General features: G+C 42.0%; 1 protein-coding gene across 8 annotated transcripts; it reads right to left on the minus strand.

The window, feature by feature from the left end:
* Positions 1-4,207: 4,207 nt before the first annotated feature.
* On the minus strand, positions 4,208-25,180 carry nol9 (nucleolar protein 9). Of its 8 annotated transcripts, none has more exons than XM_052039325.1 (13): positions 24,974-25,180; positions 22,189-22,808; positions 20,579-20,798; positions 19,276-19,406; positions 17,240-17,384; positions 15,466-15,562; positions 15,085-15,182; positions 14,542-14,703; positions 12,559-12,850; positions 10,198-10,309; positions 7,580-7,757; positions 5,917-6,050; positions 4,208-4,625 (listed from the first exon to the last, which is right to left on the minus strand). In XM_052039325.1, the coding sequence occupies exons 2-13, from the start codon at positions 22,777-22,779 to the stop codon at positions 4,503-4,505; spliced, it is 2,283 nt and encodes a 760-aa protein (XP_051895285.1). In that variant the 5' UTR covers positions 22,780-22,808; positions 24,974-25,180; the 3' UTR covers positions 4,208-4,502. The 8 variants fall into 8 exon arrangements, with proteins under 8 accessions (XP_051895285.1, XP_051895278.1, XP_051895281.1 ...); XM_052039318.1 differs by lacking the exon at positions 24,974-25,180 and adding an exon at positions 24,814-24,903; XM_052039321.1 differs by lacking the exon at positions 24,974-25,180 and adding an exon at positions 24,814-24,863 and having other exon boundaries at positions 22,189-22,805.
* Between the last annotated feature and the right edge of the window lie 493 nt (positions 25,181-25,673).

Genomic DNA, 25,673 nt, shown 5'->3' on the forward strand with positions numbered 1-25,673 from the left:
CTGTGAAAATTTAGTTCTATAGACTGGGATAAAGAATTGCCACCAGTTTGTGGTAAGAAGGGCAGTTAACATTTTTTCGAACTTGCATTCCAGAGAATTGGTGCCCTCTTTAGGGATTGGTGTGCAAGAGAGAGGCCTTAAATTTTGATAGTTACAATTGAACCAGTCAGATCTTTTTTCCCCCAGGGAGATGGTGCTAAAAACAAGAGGGCATAGGTTTAAGGTCAGAGGCAAGGGACTTAAAAGGGACATCAGGGGCAGCTTCTTCATGCAATGGGTGGTGTGTATTTAGAAAGAGCTGTCAGAAATAGTGATTGAGGTGGGCACATAAGCAACATTTAAAAGCCACCTAGATAACTACATGGATAGGAGAAGTTTAGAAGGCTATGGGCTAAATGTGGGCAGATGGGAACTAGCTCGCTGGGCAACACAGTCAGCATGGACAAATTGGGCCGAAGGGCCTGATTGCATGCTGTATGACTCTATGATTAAGAGGTGCTACAGCATTTCTTCACATATTTCTGCATTTGTTCCTAGGCTATTATGCAAAAGGATTTGATGAATTTAATACTGATTTATATAATGTTAAATTCTGCTCCACGCCACATCCTTGTCCCACCAAACGCAACCAAATTTCCATCAATAGCACTTATTATTCATATAAATCCCAGTTTCCTGAGCAAACTAAACCTCACACAAGCCAATGATGAACACACAAAAGAAAAAAAATCTGAAACTAGAGACAGAACAAAACCTTGACATAGAAAGAGAAAGAAAAAAGGACAGAGAAAAGTTCTGGGAGAGAGAAAAAGAGGTCTGGATGTCATTTACCTTCATTCATTTAGAGTAATTATGGATAATAGTTATAATGCATTCGTACATGCTACCCACATTTACCAGAAAATTTACCAGCACATATATACATAAAGGTATAATATAAAAACGTAAATTTCTTTTACTGCCCTCTCATACTGGGAGTATACCAAATACTATCTGGTTTGGCATCAATGGGGCCATTACCTTTGTGCCATAGAACCATACGGCACAATACAGGCCCTTCGGCCCACCATGTTGTGCCGACCTCCAAACCACACCTATGACTATCTAACCCCTTCCTCCCACATATCCCTCTAACTTAAATTCCTCCATATGCTTATCTAACAATCTCTTGAACTTGTCCAATGTATCAGCCTCCACCACCGCCCCAGGCAGCGCATTTCATGCACCAACCACTCTCCGGGTGAAAACCTCCCTCTGACATCACCCTTGAACTTCCCACCCAATACCTTAAAGCTATGTCCCCTTGTTTTGAGCATTGGCGCCCTGGGAAAGAGGCACTGGCTGTCCACTCTATCTATTCCTCTTAATATCTTGTAGACCTCTATCATGCCTCCCCTCATCGTCCTTCTCTCCAATGAGAACAGCCCTAGCTCCTTTAATCTCTCCCCATAATCCAAACTCTCCAATCCAGGCAGCATCCTGGTAAATCTCCTCTGCACCCTTTCCAACGCCTCCACATCCTTCCTATAATGAGGCGACCAGAACTGGACACAGTACTCCAAGTGTGGCCTAACCAGAGTTTTGTAAAGCTGCATCATCACTTCGCGGCTCTTAAACTCGATCCCCCAACTTATGAAATCTAACATCCCATAAGCTTTCTTAACTACCCCATCCACCTGCGAGGCAACTTTCAGTGATCTATGGATATGAACCCCCAGATCCCTCTGCTCCTCTACACTGTCCAGAATCCTGCCGTTTACCATGTACTCCGCCTTGGAGTTCATCCTTCCAAAGTGTATGACCTCACACTTCTCTGGATTGAACTTCATCTGCCACTTGTCAGCCCAGCTCTGCATCCTATCAATATCCCTCTGCAAGCTTTGACAGCCCTCCACACTATCCACAAAACCACCGATCTTTGTGTCATCTCCAAACTTGCTAACCCACCCTTCCACCCCCTCATCTAAGTCAGTAATAAATATCACAAAAAGCCGAGGTCCCAGAACCAATCCCTGCGGGACACCACTAGTAACAGCCCTCCAATCTGAATGCACTCCCTCCACCACAACCCTCTGCTTTCTACAGGCTAGCCAATTTTGAATCCACACGGCCAAGTTTCCCCGGATCCCTTGGCCTCTGACCTCCTGAAGAAGCCTACCATGCGCAACCTTGTCAAACGCCTTACTAAAATCCATGTAGACCACATCCACTGCACTACCCTCATCAATCTTCCTGGTCACCTCCTCAAAGAACCCTATCAGGCTTGTGAGGCAAGATCTTCCCTTCACAAAACCACGCTGGCTGTCCCTAATCAGTCCATGTTTCTCCAAGTGCTTACAGATACTCTCTCTTAGAATTCTTTCCAACAGCTTACCCACCACAGACGTAAGGCTCACCGGTCTGTAATTCCCTGGACTATCCCTACTACCTTTTTTGAATAAGGGGGCAACATTCGTCACCCTCCAATCCTCTGGTACCATCCCCGTTGACAACGAGGACTCAAAGATCCTAACGAACGGTTCAGCAATCTCCTCCCTCACCTCACGAAGCAGCCTGGGGAATATTCCATCAGGCCCCGGGGACTTATCTGTCCTAATATTTTCTAACAACTCCATCACATCCTCTCTCTTAATATCTACATACTCCAGAACATTACCCTCATCTACACTGTTCTCAGCATCATCAAGGCCCCTCTCTTTGGTGAATACTGAAGAGAAGTATTCATTGAGAACCTCACCCACTTCCACAGCTTCCAGGCACATCCTCCCACCTTTGTCTGTAATCGGACCTACCTTTACCCTAGCCATCCTTCTGCTCTTTACGTATGAGAAAAAAGCCTTGGGATTCTCCTTAACCCTGCTTGCCAAAGCCTTTTCATGTCCCTTTCTCGCTCTCCTCAGCCCTTTCTTAAGCTCCTTCCTTGCTACTCTATATTCCTCATGAGCCCTGTCAGATCCTTGCTGCTTACACCTTATGTATGCTATCCTCTTCTTCCTAACTAGTTGTTCCACCTCTCTCGTCACCCACGGTTCCTTCACCCTACCACTCCTTCTCTGCCTCACCGGGACAAATTTATCCCTAACATCCTGCAAAAGATCCTTGAACATCGACCACATCTCCATAGTACATTTCCCTTCAAAAATGTCACCCCAACTTACCCTCCCAAGTTCTCGCCTTATAGCCTCATAATTCACCTTCCCCCAATTAAATATCTTCCTGTCCTCTTTGCTCCTATCCATGACAATTCTAAAGGTTATGGAGCAATCGTCACTGCCCCCCAAATGCTCACCCACCGATAGATCTGTCACCTGACCCGGTTCATTACCTAAAACTAGATCTAATATGGCATTCCCTCTAGTCGGCCTGCCATCATACACAGAGAGTGCTAGCAGCACTTAAGAGCACATTACAGATAAACTCAATCCTGTCCTCGCCTGGTATTCACAGGTGGATGCTTTTTTGCAGGAATTATGGAATAGCACTGTACTTCTCTTGCAAACTATTCATTCCCTTAAATATGCACTGTTGCTTAGTGAAATCATGGCTGATCTCTGTCCTAACTCCATTCTTTAGCATCAATTATGCCTACTGAGGAAGATTTAGCAACTAGATGAAACTTGTTAAACAAATCATATTTATTTAACAAGTTTTTGTTGCAATATACTAATTTCCCATGTTCAGTTTTGGTGCACCATCTACTCAGTTGGGAATATCAGATTTAACAATTGCTGTGATGAGATAATGGTGCAAGAGCACCTCCTTGTGCTTGTATCTGTGACTGCAACAAAGAATAACCTATAATCCAATAGATTGGCCATTTGTCACTTCTGGCTAAACGGGATTCAAACACAAAAAAAATATAATTAGTCAATAAAAAAAAAGCAATAATACCTCAATTTCCCCAAAGTGCATTTTCATCTATGAAGTATTTTCAAAGGTTATTCATTTTTGTGGGAAATACAAAATTAATTTGTACACAACTGCCTGCATACAGCAATGTAATAATGATCAGGTAATCTGAGCTTTTTTTTTTAAGGTGTTATCTTAATGATAAAAATTGGCCAGAACAATAGGACTTGGGTGAGGACCCACCTTTCTTTCAAATAGTTCCTAAGCATACTTATACCCATCTTAGAATGCTCCCCTAATAAATAAAATGATCAATGTCTACACATTAGCAAAAACAAAACCAGACCAGAAGTAATAGTACAGAGTGACCCTTTATTAAAACAAATGCTTTGAAATAAAGAATTCCCATTCAATTCTGGAACAAACTACAGCCTGACACAGGAAAAGTAGGGGTGGGAAGAGGAAGAATAAACAGAGTGCAGCCCAAAACTGATTTTATAAAGGGTCTTCAGCCTCTTATATCCACCAGTCAAATCCCCTTGTATTAAACCCTAATCCCTGAACCCTAAGGCACAGTGCCTATTAAACCATACTGCAAAGCATTGCATGTATACCCTTCCCATTATTTAAACATAAACAGGTATTCTCCCCCTTTAAGACATAGCTTTAGGATGCTCGCGCCTCCTCAAAGAATTACAAACTTTAATCTTTCCAGCTCCAGAAACAGTGAAAGAATAGTCAGATGTCAAGTATGGCACCTCTCCTGTCACGCCAGGCTGAAAAGGAAACAAAGACAGTCAGAAATAGGGTTTGGGGAAGGCTGCAACAATCTCCTGGGCCATCACTTCCAGCCTCTAGACTGCTCTAGGCCTCTGTATGACTACACAAGAGATTAAATAGCATTATCACCAAAACCCCCTACTTCTGATTTACAGCAGCTTCTCTTCCACTTTTGTCAATCACCTTGCCCGTCAATGAATGACAGAAGCTGTGGGGGTGGGGACGGGTAACCCACAATACAAATTAGTGTCCTCACCAACAACACTCATCTCACCTTAGGCTCCAGCCCAAACCCTTCCCCAACCACAGAAGTTTAAAAAGGGTTGGTAATACATTCCATCTAAACTCATACATGAAGAGTTAGCCATGAGATGTTGTACCATACAGTGCAGCAGCCACAACCTGTGATGCCCATAACATAAGTGGGTGGAAAAGATTTATCTTTGGATTTTGTGCAAGGGTATATTTACAAATAATACCAAAAACTAAAGGCAAATACATAATTTGTTGGAATCACAGCTAAAGCAGCAAGCCCAAAACCTTTGAATAATTTCAGAAAAAAATTGGATGCTTACTGGCAAAAGGAGCTTATTTGAATGATCTTCCTCATCTGTCATTAATTTATCAACATCTTCAGAAAATATCCATTAAAACCACCAATGATTTCTACATATCTAACTTTTGTTCTATTTGTATCTGAACTATTCATTCCATGGTTCTCTGTACTCACTTAGGCTGGCACAGTTTGGTGATTGAGGACTACTATTGTTACTGCTTCACTTTCTTGTGACGCTGTAAAAATGTGACATACATCAGACTGCACATCATTTGTTTGTGAACTTGGATTTTCCCTCTTGTTCTCTCTCTTTCCTCCTCCTCCTCCCTCAACTCAAACACAAAACATGAAATATCTTTGCTGCATGATCAGAGTTACCCTACCCCAGTAAGAGCACCCCCCTTTATCTCTACGTTAGCAGTTCTTGAAATGAGACACCAATCATATATCACATCACACAATCAGTCCCATCCAATAGTCAATTATTACACATCTTCAACATGTACCAGCAGAAGCTCATAATATACTCCACCTAACAATCAATAATACATGACCATATTCAAAACAATCATTTCATATGCAGGTAGCAAGGACATTCCAGCATTAGATTCTAAGTTTCCCTGCACAGCAGAATGAGCATTGAAGTACCCTCATCAATATCCCAGATGAGTGTAAATTCTCACTGTGCAACCGTGGCCATTGACAGTTCACTTCCTTAGGCATCCACTTACCTGGTTTCTGAAGACAGTATGGGGGATAGTGATTGCTCCCACAAGCAAGCAATTAACCTGCTTCAGCTTTGCCACAGGAACTGGAGTCAGTATGTAATACAATCTCTTTTCCAAGTTAATCCCACGTATGATTCCTATGGAGAGAGGATCTAAAATTAAACCCAAATGCAGGACATCCAGATTTCTAAAATCCAAGTTGTGCGTAACTTAATCTGTCCACTTTGTTGTGGCTCAGCATGATGCTCTTAAACAGCTGGGCAGCCCTGAAGAAAAAGAGCCTCCAAGCAAGCCTTGAAGCGAGATTTAAAGCCACATCAGAGCCTGGATCTTTCAGGGGCCGGCAAATGCTTGAGCTCACCAGTTACATATCACTGCTTCTTTCATTATGCTCCTGGATGTAACCTCCTGAGAGGCCAGTCTCCAGCTGATCAGGCCCTGCATTGCACAAAACCTTGACTACCATAAATGGCCAGCTCCGCTGCTGAATGGCTTTGACAATCTATCTCTCTGTTACCACTCGCTGACTGTCAATCCTGCCAAATGCCTGGCAAGATTAAAGAATGCTGCAAAGTTAGTTTTAAAAATGTCAGTTTTATCGTCTATTTGCAAGATTAATTTCTTAATGTTTGACTATTTCTTGCTCTGATTTTTGCTTGGCTTGCTGAGTTTGCTCTGGGTCTATGACTCTATCCCTATGGATTTGTCCCCAGCTGCAAACCCAAGAAAACCGGTATAGCAGCACACTGTGGGATACAGTTGTTTGACTCGCAATCTGCAACAGAAGGAGAAGTGACCCTTAGAACAAGTAAATTAAATAACAGGAAAAAAAAGTGTTATCCAGGTGCAAGCCTAGGACATTTGGGACTAAGCCTGGGGCAGCCTGAATCTGAAAAACACACTTGAAACTAAGCCTGATTCCAATGGCCAGAAGGCACAGTACGTCTCCCACCATTTAGTTCAGGTGCCTGGATCATTGATGGTGAAGACAGTCCACTGGCACAACAGCCTGGAGATTCTCCTGTGATGATCAGTAGATAGGCAAGTGTATGCTTAAGCCCATTTGCCCATCTTTCAATAAGAAAAACACATATGGAAATAACTGCTGGCTAGCTTGTGTAAGTTAGGCACTTAACAATACTCATAACAAGCTTGTAGCAGCTTTGCTTAGGTGGCAACACTCTTGACAGATAACCAAAATCAGACACTAGAGCAGAAAGTTAAGAACAGCTTTGTCCTACCGTACTGAGGGAGTGCTACATTCTCACAGGGTGCCAATTGCAGAAAAAATTAAGCTCCAGCCCTTTTGGCCTACTCACATGAAAACATATTTCTTCGTGATCTGGCTAACATTTCTCTCATATTCAACACGTTTGGGGAAAATAGTGCCAAATTTGACCACATAACATTAATGAATGCACTTCATCATTGCTTGTACAAGGAAGTGACTTAATAGTCTGAACATATCCATAGAGTGCGACGATACACAATTAATGAACTAGAGTTGATCATTCAGCTTTACTACTGGTTGTTATCTTACCCTGAGCTCCATAAAACAGCTCACCTTCCACCCTCTAACTCTGGCAGTGTTGTGGAATTTGGATTGTGAAGAGTGCATTTTTGACCTGTAGCACGTGATGTGATGCAAGACCCTTTTATTACTTACCAACACCAAAGCAATCACATATTGGAGCCTGCGAGAGTAACACAGGTCCATCTGCATGAGAGTTGACACCACCTGGTATTCTGCACAGGCCCACCAAACTGGCATTGCCTGCATACAAGATATGGGTGGGAGTCACATCACAGTGTAACACATGCAGAGCAACTGCATTAAATGGCACCTGGAAAAAAATTGTATCCATTTTTAGAAAAAAAAATGTACATAGGCATTGAAGACAACCCAGACAACTCTCAACACAACCCACAGCATGACTTGTAATACTAGCCGCAACTTGAATCTGGCAAAGAACTCAACAAAACTATCTAAAGTTGAGAGAGACCTAATAATTACTTCACTTTTTAGGCAGCTCCTTGGGGTTGAGGCCTTAATTCCACTTCAGTTTTGTGGGCTCCTAGGTGGTTAAAGGTGTCTGAAAGGGTGGATAGTTGTTCTGCTGTTTTTGCTGGATTTCCATTTGCTCCCAATGGAATTGGGAGATTCAAAGTTCTTGATGCCATCCAGGATGCTGCTCCTCCATCTTGAGCAGTCTTATACCAGAGATTCCCATCAGTTGGCAAGGACACTACGTTTTATTAAAGAGATTTTGAGAATAACCTTGAACTGCTTCCTCTGCTCTCCTGGTAATCTCTTGCAGTAGGAAGCTTGGAGAAGGTTGTCTTCAAGTTTCCTACTGTGAGAATCTGATATCAGTTATGTGAATGAAGCCCAATGGAGCTGACTGACCATAATTAAAGGCTTGATGCTTGGAATGTTAGCCTGGGAGAGGACACCGATGTTGGTTCACCTATCTTGCTCGTGCGTTGAGCGGATTTTGCACAGATAGATGTTTGTACAGAAAGATAGCAGTATCTTTTTATTGTTTTGTGGTAGATGGACAGCAGGACGGGGAACATTGTTACCCAGTGAACCACAAGTTTTGTGCCAGAATTGAGGTCTTGATCTTTGAACACCTTTTCCTTGGAAAGCCATAAGCAGTGTTGGTGCACTGAAGGTGTTGAACTTCATCATTAATGCTTGCCTTCATTAAGAAATGGCTTTTAAGATAAGAAAGGTGGTCTACATTTTCTAGGGACTCATTGTGGACCTTTATTCGTGCCAAATAAAGGATGGGGGAACTGGGTTGTTAATCGACCTTACAGGTGTTTACTGCAAGGTCCATTTTCTCAAGTTGTTGATGGAACACTTCTGTCAAGTATGTGCACATGCAAGTGTCACCTGCATAATACAGCTCGTTGACTGAGGTTAGAATGATTTGGTTCTTGAGTGGAAGTGATGCAGGTCAAACAGTTTTTCAGGCATCTTGTAGATAAACTCCACTCCTGCAGGAAGACCGTTAGAGATGAGGTGCAATACCCTTGATGAGAAAGCTAGAGAAAAATATTGTAGTAATGCATCTTGCAGTCTTGCTTGAAGGTATGCCGCACTGGGATTCGGCCTTTGATGGACCTGTTGGTTAGAATCGCGGCTTGTATGTCACTATGTAGCAGACACAAAATGCATTCAAATTTCTGAGTGCAGCCAAATTTGAGAGTCATATCCTTTTTATGGTCAAGCAAGGCCATATCTAGCAATTGATGCAGTTCCTTGCAACTTTTTTATAAAAAAAAGAGCTGTCACGCAGTAAAAATTATATCTATGGTATCTCATGATGGATGGAAGCACTGCAATTCAGGAAGAAATTCTTTGACCACTGGAAGATGATTGAGGACAACCTTTGCGGTGACTTTCTGCCTGGCAGGGCCACACTGTGTGCAGTTATCACAATGGGATTTACTTTCTTTCACTTGATAGTTCTGCAATGAACTTGAGCCACAGAGTTTCCACAGTGGATGGATTGCCCTGAAGTTCACCATGATTAGCACTTGCAAAGAGACTCATGCTTTAGTACCAGAAAACAATAGGCCTGGTCTGATGAGAACCAGATCTATAAGCAAACTGCTACACCTTAATTTCTTCAGAATAGAGCTTTTCCATATTGCATGTTCTGAACAGTGGTCATCCATCTGAAAGGTTAATGGTTTCTTTCTTCACAGATACTGCTTGACCTCTAAATTTAAAAAAAAATTTTATTTACAGCATGGTAACAGGCCCTTCCGGCCCAACGAGTCTGCGCTGCCCATTTTAAACCCAAATTAACCTACCTGTACATCTTTAGAATGTGGGAGGAAACTGGAGCACCTGGAGGAAACCCACACAGACACGGGAGAACGTACAAATTCCTTACAGACAGCGACGGGAATCGACCCCCGATCGCTGGCGCTGTAATAGTGTTGCGCTAACCGCTACGCTACTGTGCTGCCCATGACCTGCCAATACCGTGACCTGCTAAGTATTTCCAGAATTTTCTGTTTTATTCCAGGATGGTGTCACGTTCACCATCCTGGATTGCCCATTGAAGGTACAGATTAGTTTATCCATTCCATCATTCCTGGGTGGTTTATCTAACATTCAAAATATTAAGTCTCCAAAAGGGGAGGAAACAGACCACCACAAGTAAACTGCAACTGAAATGAAACACAGGGAAGCACTTATACTCTGAAATTTCAAATACTCAGTTGACAAGCATAAACAAAAAAGAGTTGTTAATGAATGGCAGTTACCTGATATGGTAACATACTATGCAAAGATAGGGGGTGGCTGATGTCCAATGGCTGCAGGTGGCTGAAAGAACCTAGAAGAGCCAAATCTCTCAGCACGTTGCTGCGGTATTTTCTGGGGAAAAGAAAAATCAATTATTAGTAGCTTTGAAAAGGCATCGGGGAGAAAGACCAGGCAGTTTTCTGTACTGCATCCAACACACAGCTCTACCTATATCAGGCATCTAAAATTGGAACAACAAAATGATACCCACTGGAAAAACACAAACAGGTTTTTCTTTCCACCCCCTCTTGAAAAGGGAAGCTAAGGGGTCATCTCAGGGATTTTAAAATTGGTATTGGTTTATTATTGTCACTTGTACCGAGGTACAGTGAAAAACTTGTCTTGCATACCGATTGTACAGGTCAATTCATTACACAGTGCAGTTACATTGGGTTAGTACAGAGTGCATTGAGATAGTATGGAGTGCATTGATGTAGTACAGGTAAAAACAATAACAGTACAGAGTAAAGTGTCACAGCTACAGAGAAAGTGCAGTGCAATAAGATGCAAGGTCACAACAACGTAGATCGTGAGGTCAGAGTCCATCTCATCATATAAGGGAACTGTTCAATAGTCTTATCACAGTGGGATAGAAGCTGTCCTTAAGTCTGGTGGTGCGTGCCCTCAGGCTCCTGTACCTTCTATCGGATATGTCATGAAATTTGTTGTTTTGCGGCAGCAGTACAGTGCAAGACATGAAGGCATAAAAATTACATTCAAGAACTTGTATACAATATTCAACTTCAAGGCACTGCAGATTTCTTAAACGTCTAAACATCTCATGCCATCTCTTTACCCTGTATCTCAACTTTGCCTGGGCTTGTCTGTTCTTAAGACCACTCCCTCAGGATCTTCCTGCAGTTTGCATGCCTGATCATCCTCAGGTTCAATCTTGCCTTGAATCCCATGGAAGAGGAGAGAAGAAAGAATGACCTGGATGGGTGGGGTCTTTGATTATGCTGGCTGCTTCACCAAGACAACGAGAGGTAAAGACAGAGTCCAAGGAGGGGAGGCTGGTGTCTGTGATGCGCTGGGCTGTGTCCACAACTCTCTGCAGTTTCTTGCGGTCCTGGGCAGAGCAGTTGCCGTACCAAGCCGTGATGCATCCAGATAGGATGCTTTCTATTGTGCATCGATAAAAGTTGGTGAGAGTCAAAGGGGACAAACCAAATTTCTTTAGCCTCCTGAGGAAGTAGAGGCACTGGGGAGCTTTCCTGGCCATGGCATCTACGTGATTTGACCAGGACAGGCTGTTGGTGATGTTCACTCCTAGGAACTTGAAGCTCTCAACCCTCTTGACCTCAGCACTGTTGATGTAGACAGCTACATGTACACCGCCCCCTTTCCTGAAGTCAATAACCATTCTTTTGTTTTGTTGACATTGAGGGAAAGGTTGTTGTCACGATACCATTCCACTAAGCTCTCTATCTCCTTCCTGTACTCTGACTCATCACTGTTTGACATACGGCCTACAACGGTGGTATCATCTGCAAACTTGTAGATGGAGTTAGAGCAGAATCTGGCCACACTCATGAGTGTATAGGGAGTAGAGTAGAGGGCTGAGGATGCAGCCTTGTGGGGTACCAGTGTTGAGAATAATCGTGCCGGAGGTATTGCTGCCTATCCTCACTGACTGTGGTCTGTTGGTTAAATGTATATAGTATACTATATAGTTATAGAACAGCAATAGTATAAATGCTTTAAAGTACACTAAAATAAGAGGGTGAAGGGAGCATATAGTAAAGCTGATATAGTTAGAAAATGAAAGATGGGAAGAAGCCCAAACGTTGCATATATGTTGGTATGCATTAGTTGAGCTAGAAGTCTCAATTCTATGCTGAATATTCTGGGTGAGCTTTGCCCCATATATCCATATTTGAAATAAAATCACCTAAACTCCACACCCTGAGTCATGTCTCTCCTCACCAAACAATCACCTCTCCAACAAAAAAAATCTCACAAACATGCATTGACTCAAAGTATTCGATTTTTCCACTGCTCATAGACAAGGAGTAGGTAGGGGCTTCACACATGAAAATAACCAGAAATAAATCATTGTGTAGAAATAGTTTATGTAACAAAGGAGGAAGAATTTGGGGGTTTCTTTGAACCAATTACTTTCATCCTTCTGGTTGGTGGAGGTTGCATATTTGTTTCTAGCTGCCTATAAAACCTTGGCTGTTGCTCAAGCGCAGTGAATAGCTAGTATCCTAGGCAGTTACAGTACACTGTTTATAGAGGGAATGGATGCTTGTATTCTTGTTAGGTGTTTAGAGTAATGTGAAGACATTAACATAATGTAATTAATATTTTATACTTACAAACAGCTCCCATCTTCCACTCCAGGAAACTCAGAATGAATGTACATCAATTTGTGCCCCTGGAGTCCCACATGCATTTGCACCTCCTCATCTGACGAACTTGAAGATGTCCTGAGGTCCACCGACTTTTGCTGAATTTGGTGTTTCCCCTTGGTCTGCCACCCAGTTGCTGTCTGCACAAATTCTGGTGTAAGAACCACAGAGTCCTGGCTCCCCTTTGTGGTGACAAGCTGCACCACATGTGTTGGGGCCAAGAGCCGAATCAGATCAACCAAAACAGACAATCCTAATCCTATTGAAGAGAAAGGGAAACAGGTTGTGGTACAAGATCAGATGGATTTGCAGAGGACTGATTGAGGCTAAATGCATGTGCACAAGACTAGATGATTTGGAACTGAGGTTACTTAGAGTGTGTGATGGCTAGTGTAAATGAATTCAATGTTGTTTATCAAAGAGCACAAGTGAACACCATTCCATAATCATTACCCAAATTTATCAGATGTGATTAATCGGTTGTCAAAAAGTTGTATCAAAATTTAACAGCACAATCAAAAAATGAACAAAAGGAATAGACAATGAAGTTACCGAAAGATACTGCTGTAATATCTGCATATAATGGCTTATCATTTATTCTAAAGATAATGGGAAGTGCCATTTACCCAACGTTGCCAGCTACCAAAAAGGGTGAGGAGCTTCAAGTTCCTGGGCATCAAGATCTCAGAGGATTTATCCTGGGCCCAACACATTGATGCAATCATGAAGGCAGCACACCAGAACCTCTACTTTATTAAAAGTTTGAGGAGATTTGGTATGTCACCAAAGATTCTTGCAAATTTCTATAGATGTACAGTGGAGAGCATTCTGACTAGTTGCATCACAACCTGGTATGGCGGCTCCAATGCACAGGATCGCAAGAGGCTGCAGAGGGTTGTAGACTCAGCCAGCTCCATCATGGGCACAAACATCCCCATCATCAAGGACATCTTCAAGAAGCAGTGCCTCAAGAAGACAGCATCCATCACCAAGGACCCTCACCATCTGGGACATGCCCTCTTCTCACTACTACCATCAGGGAAGTAGTGCTGGAGTCTGAAGACTAACACTCAAAGATTTAGAAACAGCTTTTTCCCCCCCTGCCATCAGATTTCCAAACTGTCAATGAACCCATGATTCTACCTCATTATTCCTTTTTTTGCACTATTTATTTTGTAATTTATAGTAATTTTTGCCTTTGCCCTGTACTGCAAGACAACAAATTTCATGTCATACAAGTCAATGATAATAAACCTGATTCTACCTGGGATAAACAAGAACTGTGTATATGGTAGGGATTGTATCATATTAAGTCGGTTCATTATGCTAATCACTGTGTACGGAGTTCTTAGTCCAGAATGAGAACTTCTACACTCTCAAGCTCCTTCTGAATGGAAATGAGAATTACAATGCAATATATCAAAGAATGTCCACTTCATGTGTGAATGGAAGGCAATGGTACCCACAGAACATGCAATCCAGCATGCTGGGGAGGGTGGGGTTTAATTAGTGGAAAGAAACCAATCCCAGTATCTAGATTTCTGGATAGCACAGTAGTGCAGAAGGTAGTGCTGCTGTCTCACAGGTCCAGCAACCAGATTTGATCCTAACTGCAAGTTCTTTCTGTTTGGAGCTTGCGCTCTCCCCCTCTGACTATGTAGGTTTCCTGAGGGCTCCAGTTTCTCCAATATCCCAAAGACATGGTAGTTAATTGGCTACTGTAAATTACCCCTTGTATAGCTGGGAGGTATGAGAATCTATATGTTGTTTTTGGGCAAGTTGGTGAGAACTGAGTATCGGGAAATAAGTGGTAGATTATCCTGATCAACCAAATATCCTCTTTATGCAATGTGAGAATTTGTAATAAAAAAAAACTTGAGAATATGACTTAAAAGACCAAATAAAAATTCATCACCAATACTTGTTAGATTACATTGGAAGCTTTCTGACCTTTGATCCAGCCCATGGTGTTAATGACCAGTGGAGCTTCTTTCTTGTACTCTGCATAGAGATACCTCACAACTTCCATATATCGATCTGGGTCCCGGTCACAGAGCACATTACCATAATATACCATCTTCCGGGGTTCACACTGGTGTATGTAAGGAGGACCTATTAAAAAGAAAGGAGTTAAACAGAATGTGGGAAAACAAATGACGACATGCATGACAGTGGGCAAGGAAGCAGTCAGCATACTTTAAAGACAAAGGTACAAGCAAGGGAGTATGAGTACAAGAGGTAATGCATGTGTAAGGAATTGAAGTGAAGGGTGGGAACATGGGTGAAGAGCAAAGCAGCAAAGAGCAACCAGTCGAGTCTATCCTCCATCACAGCAAAAATAAAAGCAGGCTCATTGTATTTTTAGTGATGGAACTTAAGCATAAAATTATCTTCTCCCTAAATGTTTAGCCTAAGCAGGCTCTATTTTCTTTTTTAAAATCACAGTATATTCCAAAGCCTACCTGCCTTAACATTATTCAGTTGTGTACTTACTGAAAATAGGCTTAGTCACCAAGTGTAGTGCCATGCAGCCAGGGGGACTGAATTCTGTCTGACCTATGTCAAGTTCCAGAAACTCTACACATGGAATGCTGTGGGAGGGAGAGAATTATACCATGATAATGTTACTCTGCTAATCCCTCAGATAGATACAATTCATAAACAGGACTACAGCTTTTAGTATTTTAGAAAGCACAGTATACTATAATAAATCATGTAAACACTAGTAAGCATTCAACACAAGACATGATGATCAGTGCACAGACATTCAATCATGTCTGCAGCTAAAAAGTTCACATTCTAAATATGGGGCTGTGCAAATATTTCTCATCATTTAAAGGATAATGCCAATTTAATAAGACTTTCAAAACTTACTGGTTCAGAAGTGAGTTCACGAGATGTCTGTTGAAGGTAGACTTCCCTACATTCTTCCCTCCACATGTTAAGATGACAGGACAGCCATTGTCATCTTCTAAAATGAAATCACATACACCACATTACACAACAAGACCACTGTACTGACACGAGGACTGTGCTGCAGTCAACCTGGATTACACCGAGAGCCAGCAACAATTGTTGGTCTGTCTCACCATACACTACACCAGCAGTCAACAATCAAAACCCACCCACTTCAATGGGAGTTACACAATTTCAGCATTAAGATCACAGCTAATATAACTACAACCTCAACTCCCCATTCCTGTCAAACCCCAGTAACCTTTCATCCCTTACTCATCAAGAATCTATGTAGTTCTCCTTAAAACATTCAAGGACTCTGCTTCCACTTAAAGGATTCTCAGAGTTCCAAAGACTCACAGCCCCCCAGTGAAAAAAAATTACATCATCTCTTAAATAAGTGGCTCCCTTATTTTTAAACAACAACTCCTAGTTCTAATCTCAGAAAAGGAAACATTCTCTCCACATCCATCCTAATCCCTCAGGTTCTTGCCTGTTTCAATCACACCCCCTCTCGTTCTTCTAAACTCTAGCAGATGCTAGCCTATGCTGTCCAATGTTTCCTCCATTCCAGGAATCGGTATCCTTTGAATTGCTTCCAATGGTTTTATATTCTTCCTTAAATAAAGAGACCATTACTGTATGTACATAGTAGTCCAGATGTGGTTTCACCAATACCCCATATAACTGAAGCACAACAATACCTTTGAATTTAAGTTCGCTTGCAATACATGATAATATTCTGTTAGCATTCCTAATTACTTGCTGTACCTGTCTTTCCATCTGCACTTCAGTACTTTATGATTTGGAGAACATGTTTTTTTAAATTTCTCTTGTCAAAGTTGACCATTTCACATTTTACCCACATTATAATTTGCCAGACCTTTGCCCACTCACTTAACCTACATGTATCCCTTTGTAATCCCATTATGCCCTCTCACAATTTACTTTCCTACCCATCTTTGTCATCAGCAAATTTAGCAATCATATCTTTGGTCTCTTCATCCAAATCATTTATATAAATTGTAAAAAGTTGAGACCCTAGCACTAATCCCTTTGGTGTACTACTTGTTACAACTTGCAGACCAGAAAAAGACCCATATATGCCAATATTTCCATATGTTACCTCCTACGACAATAACCTTTTGCAGCATCTTGTCATGTTCCCCTTTACTTATAGATTCAATGTACATGACCAATTTTACTTGTACATGACCAATTTGTCCAACTGAACTAAAAAAGAAAAAATTCTCAGTAGTGGACATTTGAAACTATATGCTTGCCATGGTAGGCTGCACATGGAGTATTGTGTGTAGTTCTGATCACACTATAGGAAGGATATGGCTAAGCTGGAGAGAGTGCAGAAAGGGATTGGGGGGCTTGAGTTATCAGGAGAGATTGAATAGGCTAGGTCTGTTTTCCCTAGAGCAACAGAGGCTGAGACGTAACATGATAGAGGTACATAAAATTATGAGAAGCATAGAAACGATAGATGGATATTATCTGCCTCCCATGGCAGGAAAGTATAAAAATAGAGGGCACAGGGTAAAGGCAAGGAGGTTTAGAGGAGACCTGAAGGGTAAATTTTTCACACAAAGAGTAGCTTGTATCTAGAATGAGCTGCCAGAGGAGATAGTGGGGGTAGGAATAGTAACAACACTTCCTCCATTTACATCAAGTCCCAGGTGCTTACCCAGACACGTCTTTACAAGTTCCTGGACAGTGGCCATCCAGCTTTCTGACATATTCATCCCCTGATCATCAGGAAGAACAACCACACCAATGGAGGTCAAAGCTGCGCATTCATGAAATGCAAGTTTCCCAGAAATCATCCTTTTCTGAAAGGTGAGAAACCAAAAAATAAACTGTATAACTTGGTTAGGAAATGATAAAACTGTTAACAGACAAGGCTGCAACAGGAAGAATGATTTGACCATCAGCAAAATCCCAATCATCAGATAGCAGACTACAATCAAGACTCTCGGCACTGAGGAAGTGAATAGGTGGCTCAATGCAGTTTCTATAATTCTCAGTGCAATGGCCCGAATTTCTCACAGTACCCAAGCATTCTTTGACCAGCTTAACTAATCATGTTCATTCTGCACTACTGATATACCTTTTTATAGCAAATATGTAATACTTTACTTTGTAAGTTATGACAGTGACCACAATTCAAATTGGCAATAAAGCACTTCAGTATGTTCTGAAATGCAAGTTATTTCTTTCCTTATTTTTCACTATACTTAATTTACCATTCCCACTAAATTAAATGTCTCTAAATCTTCTACTGTATACTATTTTACTGATCTTATTTCCTTCAGATTAATAAATAACAAATACTCACTAGTGTTTGAAAGCTAGTTTCTAACTTTTCAAGCCCACTAGGAGCAAAATCTTAGTACAAACCTATTCACAATACAAGACATTTGATAAAGTTCCTCATGGAAGGCTTATTCAAAAAGTCAGGAGGCATGGGATCCAGGGAAACTTGGCTGCGTGTATTCAGAATTGGCTCGCCCATAGAAGACAAAGTGTGGTGGTAGATGGAGCGTATTCTGCCTGGAGATCGGTGACCAGTGGTGTTCCGCAGGAATCTGTTCTGGGACCCCTACTCTTTGTGATTTTTATAAATGACTTGGATGAGGATGTGGAAGGGTGGGGTAGTAAGTTTGCTGATAACAAAGGTTGGTGGTGTAGTGGATAATGTAGAAGGTTGCTGTAGATTACAACAGGATATTGATGGAATGCAGACCTGGGCTGAGAAGTGGCAGATAGAGTTTATCCTGGAAAAATGTGAAGTGATACACTTTGGAAGATCAAATTTGAAGGCAGAATGCAAGGTTAATGGCAGGACTCTTAGCAGTGTGGAGGAACAGAGGGATATTGGGATCCAGGTCCACAGATCCCTCAAGGTTGCTGCGCAGGTCAATAGGGTTGTTAAGAAGGCTTGTGGAGTGTTGGCCTTCATTAGTCAGAGTATGGAGTTCAAGAGCCATGAGTTGAAGTTGCAGCTTTATAGAACTCTGGTTAGACCACACTTGGAGTATTGTGTTCATTTCTGGTCACCTCATTATTTTAGAGAGGGTGCAGAGGAGATTTACCAGGATGTTGCCTGTATTGGAGAGCATGTCTTATGAGGATAGGTTGAGTGAGCTAGGGCTTTTCTCTTTGGAGAGAAGGAGGATGAGAGGTGACTTGATAGAGGTGTACAAGATGATAAGAGGCATAGATCGAGTGGACAGTCAGAGACTTTTTCCCAGGGCAACAATGGCTAACACAAGGGGACATAATTTTAAGGTGATTGGAGGAAGGTATAAGGGGGATGTCAGGGGTAAGTTTTTTCTTTTTACACAGAGAGTGGTGGGTGTGTGGAACACACTGCCTGCAGAGGTTGTGGGGTTAGATACATTAGGGGCATTTAAGAGGCTCTTAGACAGACACATGAATGATAGAGAAATGAGGAGCTATGTGGGAGGGAAGGGTTAGATAGATCTTAGAGCAGGATAAAATGTCGGCACAACATTGTGGGCTGAAGGGCCTGTACTGTGCTGTAGTGTTCAATGTTCTAAATGCAACCTCAGTATCACACAACATTACATTTATCCACTGAGAAGGAGGAGGAGGCACTCAAAAATGATAATGTCTTGGACATTCACAAGCACATGCCCAAATGCACTAAGCCCAGTAAGCATGCTTCGTATGTGGTTATAAATCTTATGAACAACTCACCGAATGTGATGCAAATATTTCCTTGTACTCTGGGAAGCTGGACAGAAAGAGAGTTTCTGGGGTATCAAGGCGCTCTAACAGCAGGACTGAGCAAGAAGAGGTCACTTCCTTCATCAAAGTATGTCTTGAAGCTGCAACAAGTATAGTGATTAGGAGCGCAAAAGCAAAATACTGTGGATGTAATCCAAAACTAAAATGGAGAATGTCAGAAATACTCAGCAAGTCCAACAGCATTTACAGAGAGAAGGTTTCAAGTTGATTCAGGTCAATGATTCAGGTTTCATTAGAACCTGAATTCAGCAAGTAAAATTAGGGAAGCGATTTTGACATGGAAGACTTCCTTACTTTAGCTCAACAAACACTTCTAGGACAGGTACAAAACAGGTCAGCTATAGAGTAAAGCTCTTGTCAATATATTCTGAATAACCTTTAACTTCACAGAAGAACCCAGACCTTCTTGCATTCTTTTTTTTATATACCAACTTTGTAGTCTTCTTAAGTATGCTGACAGCTATTTGTGGTAACTATTTGTAGCAGTATAAAGATGCAGAATTTATAGAAGATAAAAACACCATTACCTTTGAGAGCACTCCTGAGTTAGGGGCAATTTTTTCTACAATTTCTATTTATATGTGCCCTTAAGCTACGAAAGATTCCAAGCATCTTTACAGAAGTATTATCAAACACAAAAGTTAACACCAAGTCACACAAGGAGAAATTAGGTAGACGGTTAAAACTGAGCAAAGAGATGGCCTTTAAAGAGCTTTTTAAAATGAGGAAAGAGAGGTATAGGGATGGAAGTAAAGAACTAAGAGTTCTGGCAGCTGAAGTCATGAACATTCACAGTGCAGCCAAAGTGGAGAAGCACAGATATCAGAGGATTGTGTGGCTGGAAAAGATAACAGAAATATGGAGGAATGATTTGAAAACACAGATAAAAGTTTTAAAGTCAAGGTGTTATTTAACCAGGAGATGGTATGAGTATAGGTGAACAGAAGTTAGTCCAAGTTAGGACATAGACAGGGAAGTTTTTGGTCACGTCAAGTTTAGGGAAAACAGAACTAGAAAGGATATCCAGGGGTGTGCTGGAATACTCACACTTCAACATTACTGTCCCAAGGTTTGTAGGTAAGATTCTTGTAACAAGCAGTGAGAAGAAATTCCTACAATTCTCAATTTTAAATAACCGCACCCTTACACAGGGCATCAGCCTTTTGCTACCCCAAAATGGTACGACAGACACGTGAAGCTTCCAGAACAACAACTGGAGGTCCATTTCTCTCCGTGGATCCCAGATCCTCACCTGATGCTATGTGCTGTCGTAGAACTGCTTTCGCTTCCATTTTCATCTCTCGCTTCGTCCGGCCTGGTTTACAATGAGGCAGAGCCTCAATGGTCAGGGCAGCATGTGTTGGTAAGGAGTACAGATGGTACGGGGGCTGCTCCTGTCCAACTGTAAATCCTAATACCTGGACACTCCCGTAAAGGCATGTCATTTGACATCTTCCTCTAAAAGTCAGTCTCTACAAAACAAAAACAGTAGTAACAAGGAAAACTGAAAACCATGGTAAAAGAATACCTTTCATTTTGAACAAGGATTGAACAATATTGTATGTCATTCAAGAGTCAATCTCTGGGCTCACAAAAGAAAATATGATATTGGAAAAGGCCAAAGGAAAGACCAGTGAGTCAGCTGCTTCCGGGGGTGGGGTGGGGGGACACACAATCTGAACCATAGTGAATGTCTGAATGTTCAGGATAGGGACTTGTGTCCCAAGATAGTCAGCAATATTAAAAGTGTAAAGAATTTCATAGTGATAGAGCACAGAAACAGGTCCTTTGGCCTAATGTCCACACCAACTAAGATGCCATTCTAAGCTAGTCCCATTTGCCCAATTTTGGCTCACATCCCTCTAAACCTTTCCTATCCATACACCTGTCCAAGTGCCTTTTAAATGTCTGCCTCAACGACTTCCTCTGGCAACTTGTTTCATATACACACCACCCTCCGCATGAAAAGGTTGCCCCTCTGGTCCCTTTTAAATCTTTTCCCTCTCATCTTAAACCTATGCCCTCTAGTTTTTGATTCCCATTTCCTGGGAAAAAGATTGTGTGCTTTCACCTTATCTACACCTCATGGTCTTATACACCTGTATAAGGTCACCCCTCAGTCTCCTATGCTCCAATGAATAAATTCCTAGCTTCCCCAACCTCTCCCTATAACTCAGACCCTCGAGTCTTGGCAATGTTCTCCTAAACCTTTGCACTCTTTCCAGCTTAATGACATCTTTCCTACAGCAGGGTAACCAAAACCATACACAATACTCAAGCTGTGCCCTCAGCAATGTCTTGTACAACTGCAACATAACATCCCAAATCTTAAACTCAGTGCCCTGATTAATGAAGGCCAGTGTGCCCAATGCCTTCTTCACCACCCAGTCTACCTATGACATCACTTTTAGGGAACAATGTACTTGTAACTCCTAGGTCCCTCTGTTCTACAAGACTCCTCAGGGCCCTACCATTCATTGTGAAATTCCTACTCTGGTTTGACTTTTCAAAATGCAGCACCTTGCACTTAACTGGATTGAATGCCGTTTGCCATTCCTGGGTATACCCTCCTAGCTGATCAAGAACACTTTGTAATTTTTGAAAACCTTGTTCACTGTCAATGATACCACCTATTTTGTTGTCATCTGCAAACTTACTAACCATGCCTTGTACATTCTCCTCAAAATAATTTATATTAATGACAAACAATGGGCCCAGCACCAATCCCTGTGGCATACCATTAGTCACAGGCCTTCAGTCCAAAAAATAACCTTTAATCCCAGTGAGTTTCAACACACATTTTTTGGCAGGAGGAAAGAGGGTGGTGGAGGAGGAAGAGGAAAATGAAACTTTTTCCCATACCTGTGATGGTGACATAAGAACTACACTCTGTTCTTTCCCAATGTTCACTGCAGTGAAACATAATCTTGCTCTTACTCCAGAAGATGCAGTGCCATTGTCAACAAGATCTTCATATGGTTCACCATTGAGCACACCATTAACTGTAAACAAGCCTGTATTCAAACACTGTTGCTCTGTTCCTTCGTCTACATCCTCAGTTCCATTGGTCTGCTCTATTAAAGTCCTACTTTTTTTATGTGAACTGTTGACCTTTCCCTCTAAGCTTTGAGATGGGGGGTCAGTGTTATTTTCTTCTTTGTCTTCCTCATGCTGCTGATCAGTATTTGATCTCAGAGTTTCATCATCATCGTCAGGCTTTTCTTCTGCACTTTCCCATTCAACAGCATTTATTCTGCTGTGTCTGTGGCGTGGTCTCTTCATTCTACGGCGACAGGGGGCAAGTAAGCAGCAACGCCGCGTAAGCACACTCAGCTGCTTGGCCCCTGAAACATCAGTCAGCACCAACATGGTCTTGCGCTTCCACCTGCGGCGTCGAGCTGCTGTGGCAACAGCCTGATTCACACAGATTCCCCCTGGACTACCGACTCTCATTTTCTGTTAGTCCTAGCACGATCCAGCTACTTAAGAGGAGAAATAATATTAAAATCTGGAGGAACAGCACCTCATTTTCCATCTTGGAACCTTGCAGCCTAACGGTATGAATATTGAATTCCCCCACTTTAGGTAATTACCCCACCCACCATGCTTCTTCTCTTACCTTTCCTAGCTTTTTTTCCCCCTCTCTCTTCTTAACTTTTACCCATCCCTCAGTGGATCTACTCTCCCTTCCTCCCCACACCAGCCTATCACTATCTCTTACTTGCATCTACCTATCACCACCCCGTGCCCACCCCACCTCCCCTCTTTTGTCCACCTATCACTGCTCTGCTTTTCCCTCCTATATATTGGGCTTGCCCTTTTCCTATCTTCAGTCCTGAAGAAGGGTCCTAACCCGAAACATTGACCGCCTGCTTTTCTCCACGGATGCCGCCTGACCTGCTGAGTTCCTCCAGCATCATCGTGTTTTTCATCTAGATTCCAGCATCTGCAGTCCTTTGTTTCTCTATTAAAATCAGTCACTTTTACAACAAAACTATTCAGCTTTCTGGTCCCTGTGCAAGTATTAAATGGAGCCAATGGACCAACCTTACAGAATGATTCCATGGAAATTCATAAGACCAAGAAAACATAATGCCCTACCACATTTCTCAAAATCCTTGCATTTTACTCTATTTTTCATTACTTTGTTGCAGTCATAAAAATGGTCTCAAATATGTGTTTTTGATTGCTTAACTATAATCGAACGTAAGCCCTTTCTCTGAACCCTCCTCAACATTTCATCAGTCATCTCTCCTAAGCCTGCATTGCCTTAATACTTCCACCCAGCTCCAAATCCTGCTGAGGGCTCAGGACAATGACATTATGTGAGTAAGCAGACCATAAACTACCTATAATTAAAAACTCCTTATAATTGGTATTCATACACCTTGATAATCCCGTAATGCATCAAAAATAACCAGCCACAACACTGATTGCTCACCATGATGCACATTGCATTAAATTCCAATTATTTGTTGCTCCTATTCCTCATATCACAATTGAAAGAGCTTCCCATATCTCGAAAACATTCACAGCAACAGACACGTTGCTTTCAACATACCTATTCTCTCCTACGTATAACCACTTCATACTATTAATCCTCTCATCACTCTTCTTCCTATTTTGTCTGCTTCGTCCCAATGTACATTGATCTAGTTTGCCAAAGCAACCTACAAACACACTTAGTAACTCAGCACTCTCACCACAATTATCATTGCGCCATGGCCCACCCCCACCCCAAAATAACTAGCTGGCCTCGCACATTTCTGCTGAGTAATTTGAGCAAGTGAGAAGCATTGGATTTTCAGAAGGCTTTCGATAAAGTCCCACGTAGGAAGGTGGTTAACAAAGGTATAGCACACAGAATTAGATGTAACACACTGATGTAGATTGAGAATTGGTTATTGGACAGAAAGCCAGAATGGAAATAAATGGATCTTTCTCAGGTTGGTATGTTGTGACTATACAATACTGCTGGGATTTGGACAGCAGGTATTCACATTCTACATCAATGATTTGGCTGAGAGAACCAATGTCATATTTCCATTTGTGCCGATAATACTAAACTGGGTATGACTGTGAGCAGATAGGAGGATGTAAAGAGGTATCAAGAGATTATAGACAAGCTGAGTGAGTTGACAAGAACATGGCAGATGCAAATAACGTGTAAAAATGTGAAGCTATCCCTAACATTGTCCCTGCCCCTCTTCCATACTGCAACCCTCTCTGCCCCTCCCCACACTGCAATCCTAATACCCCACTCCTTTCGTCTCTCTTTACCCCTCCCCACTTTATACCCACTATCGATGACGCCCCACACGTTACTTTCTCTGCTTTTTACGCCACTGTCGCCAGCGAAACCACCAAATTATCCCTTTTCCTTGCGCCTCCCGTTTCCATTTTCATCCATGTATCTTCATTCTCACTTCGGCGTCTTCAACAATAAGCTGCATTTTCAAGATACTACCGTTATAAACCCTCTCTTACTAGCTCTGGCCCCGATGGTCCCGCTCACAGCACCGTTTCACACCGTGCTGGCCTAGTAGGGCTAGGTGGCCGATTGACATCGCTCCCGGAATTGGTTTTGTGCGGCTACCCCTGCTGGTGGGAGGTCGTAACGGGACAGCGGCGCTCTTCAGCAACTCACCTGCTGGTACAATCAAGGTTTAGAAAAACACCTTTGCAGAGAAACGTTGTGTATCTTTCCACAGCCAGGCAGGTAAATCTCCGATAAACCGACACCTGATTGTTCCAAAATCCCGATGTTTGGGCTTCTTCTCGCTCACTCATTAGTTTAGAATGTGATCCGGGAGTCCAGAGTGCAAGCGGGGTGTGCGACCAGAGCACAGGAACATTTCGGCTTGCGGCTGGGACCAGGGTCTAGGGTGCAAGTATATTTCCTACTCCCTTTAAACTCACCGGGTTCACTATAAAATTTATTATCCGACAAGCAACCCCAGTGTTGTGGAAATTCGCCCTTACCGAATTCATAAATCATTACCCAAAAAATTCAGATACAGAATAAAATTCACGGTAATGGAATTTGTGTGAAAATAGGTAAACAAATCAATACAAAATTTAGGTATTTTTTCCAACGCATTTCTTGAGGTATGTGCAGATGACGCGGTTACACTTTACGGAAAATCGTGATACGGCCCATGTTCTGGGAACGCAACCCCCGTGTAATGCGGGTGTCGCCTGTACAATGTTACACGTAAAAAAAAGTGAATTAAAAATGTGTTTAGGAGTTACATCCAAGTGTCCAGAAAATCAGATAGTCTAACATTTATTAAAGTTCCAAGCGTACTGGGTTATCAGAATCCCTGGGATTGAGATGACTTGCATCC

The sequence above is a fragment of the Pristis pectinata genome, chromosome 26 (assembly GCF_009764475.1).
Source record: "Pristis pectinata isolate sPriPec2 chromosome 26, sPriPec2.1.pri, whole genome shotgun sequence".
NCBI classification, from domain to species: Eukaryota; Metazoa; Chordata; class Chondrichthyes; order Rhinopristiformes; family Pristidae; genus Pristis; species Pristis pectinata.

What these genes read in the sequence shown, in the direction of transcription:
- nol9 (XM_052039325.1), bottom strand. Translation starts at nt 22,779, where the DNA reads ATGAGAGTCGGTAGTCCAGGGGGAATCTGTGTGAATCAGGCTGTTGCC. An exon ending in ATAGTATGTTACCATATCAG is followed by an intron (nt 7,758 to 10,197) that starts GTAACTGCCATT and finishes ATTTTTTTCCAG; the next exon opens with GTGCCATTTAATGCAGTTGC. An exon ending in ATGTGATTGCTTTGGTGTTG is followed by an intron (nt 6,051 to 7,579) that starts GTAAGTAATAAA and finishes CTCTCTCCATAG; the next exon opens with GAATCATACGTGGGATTAAC.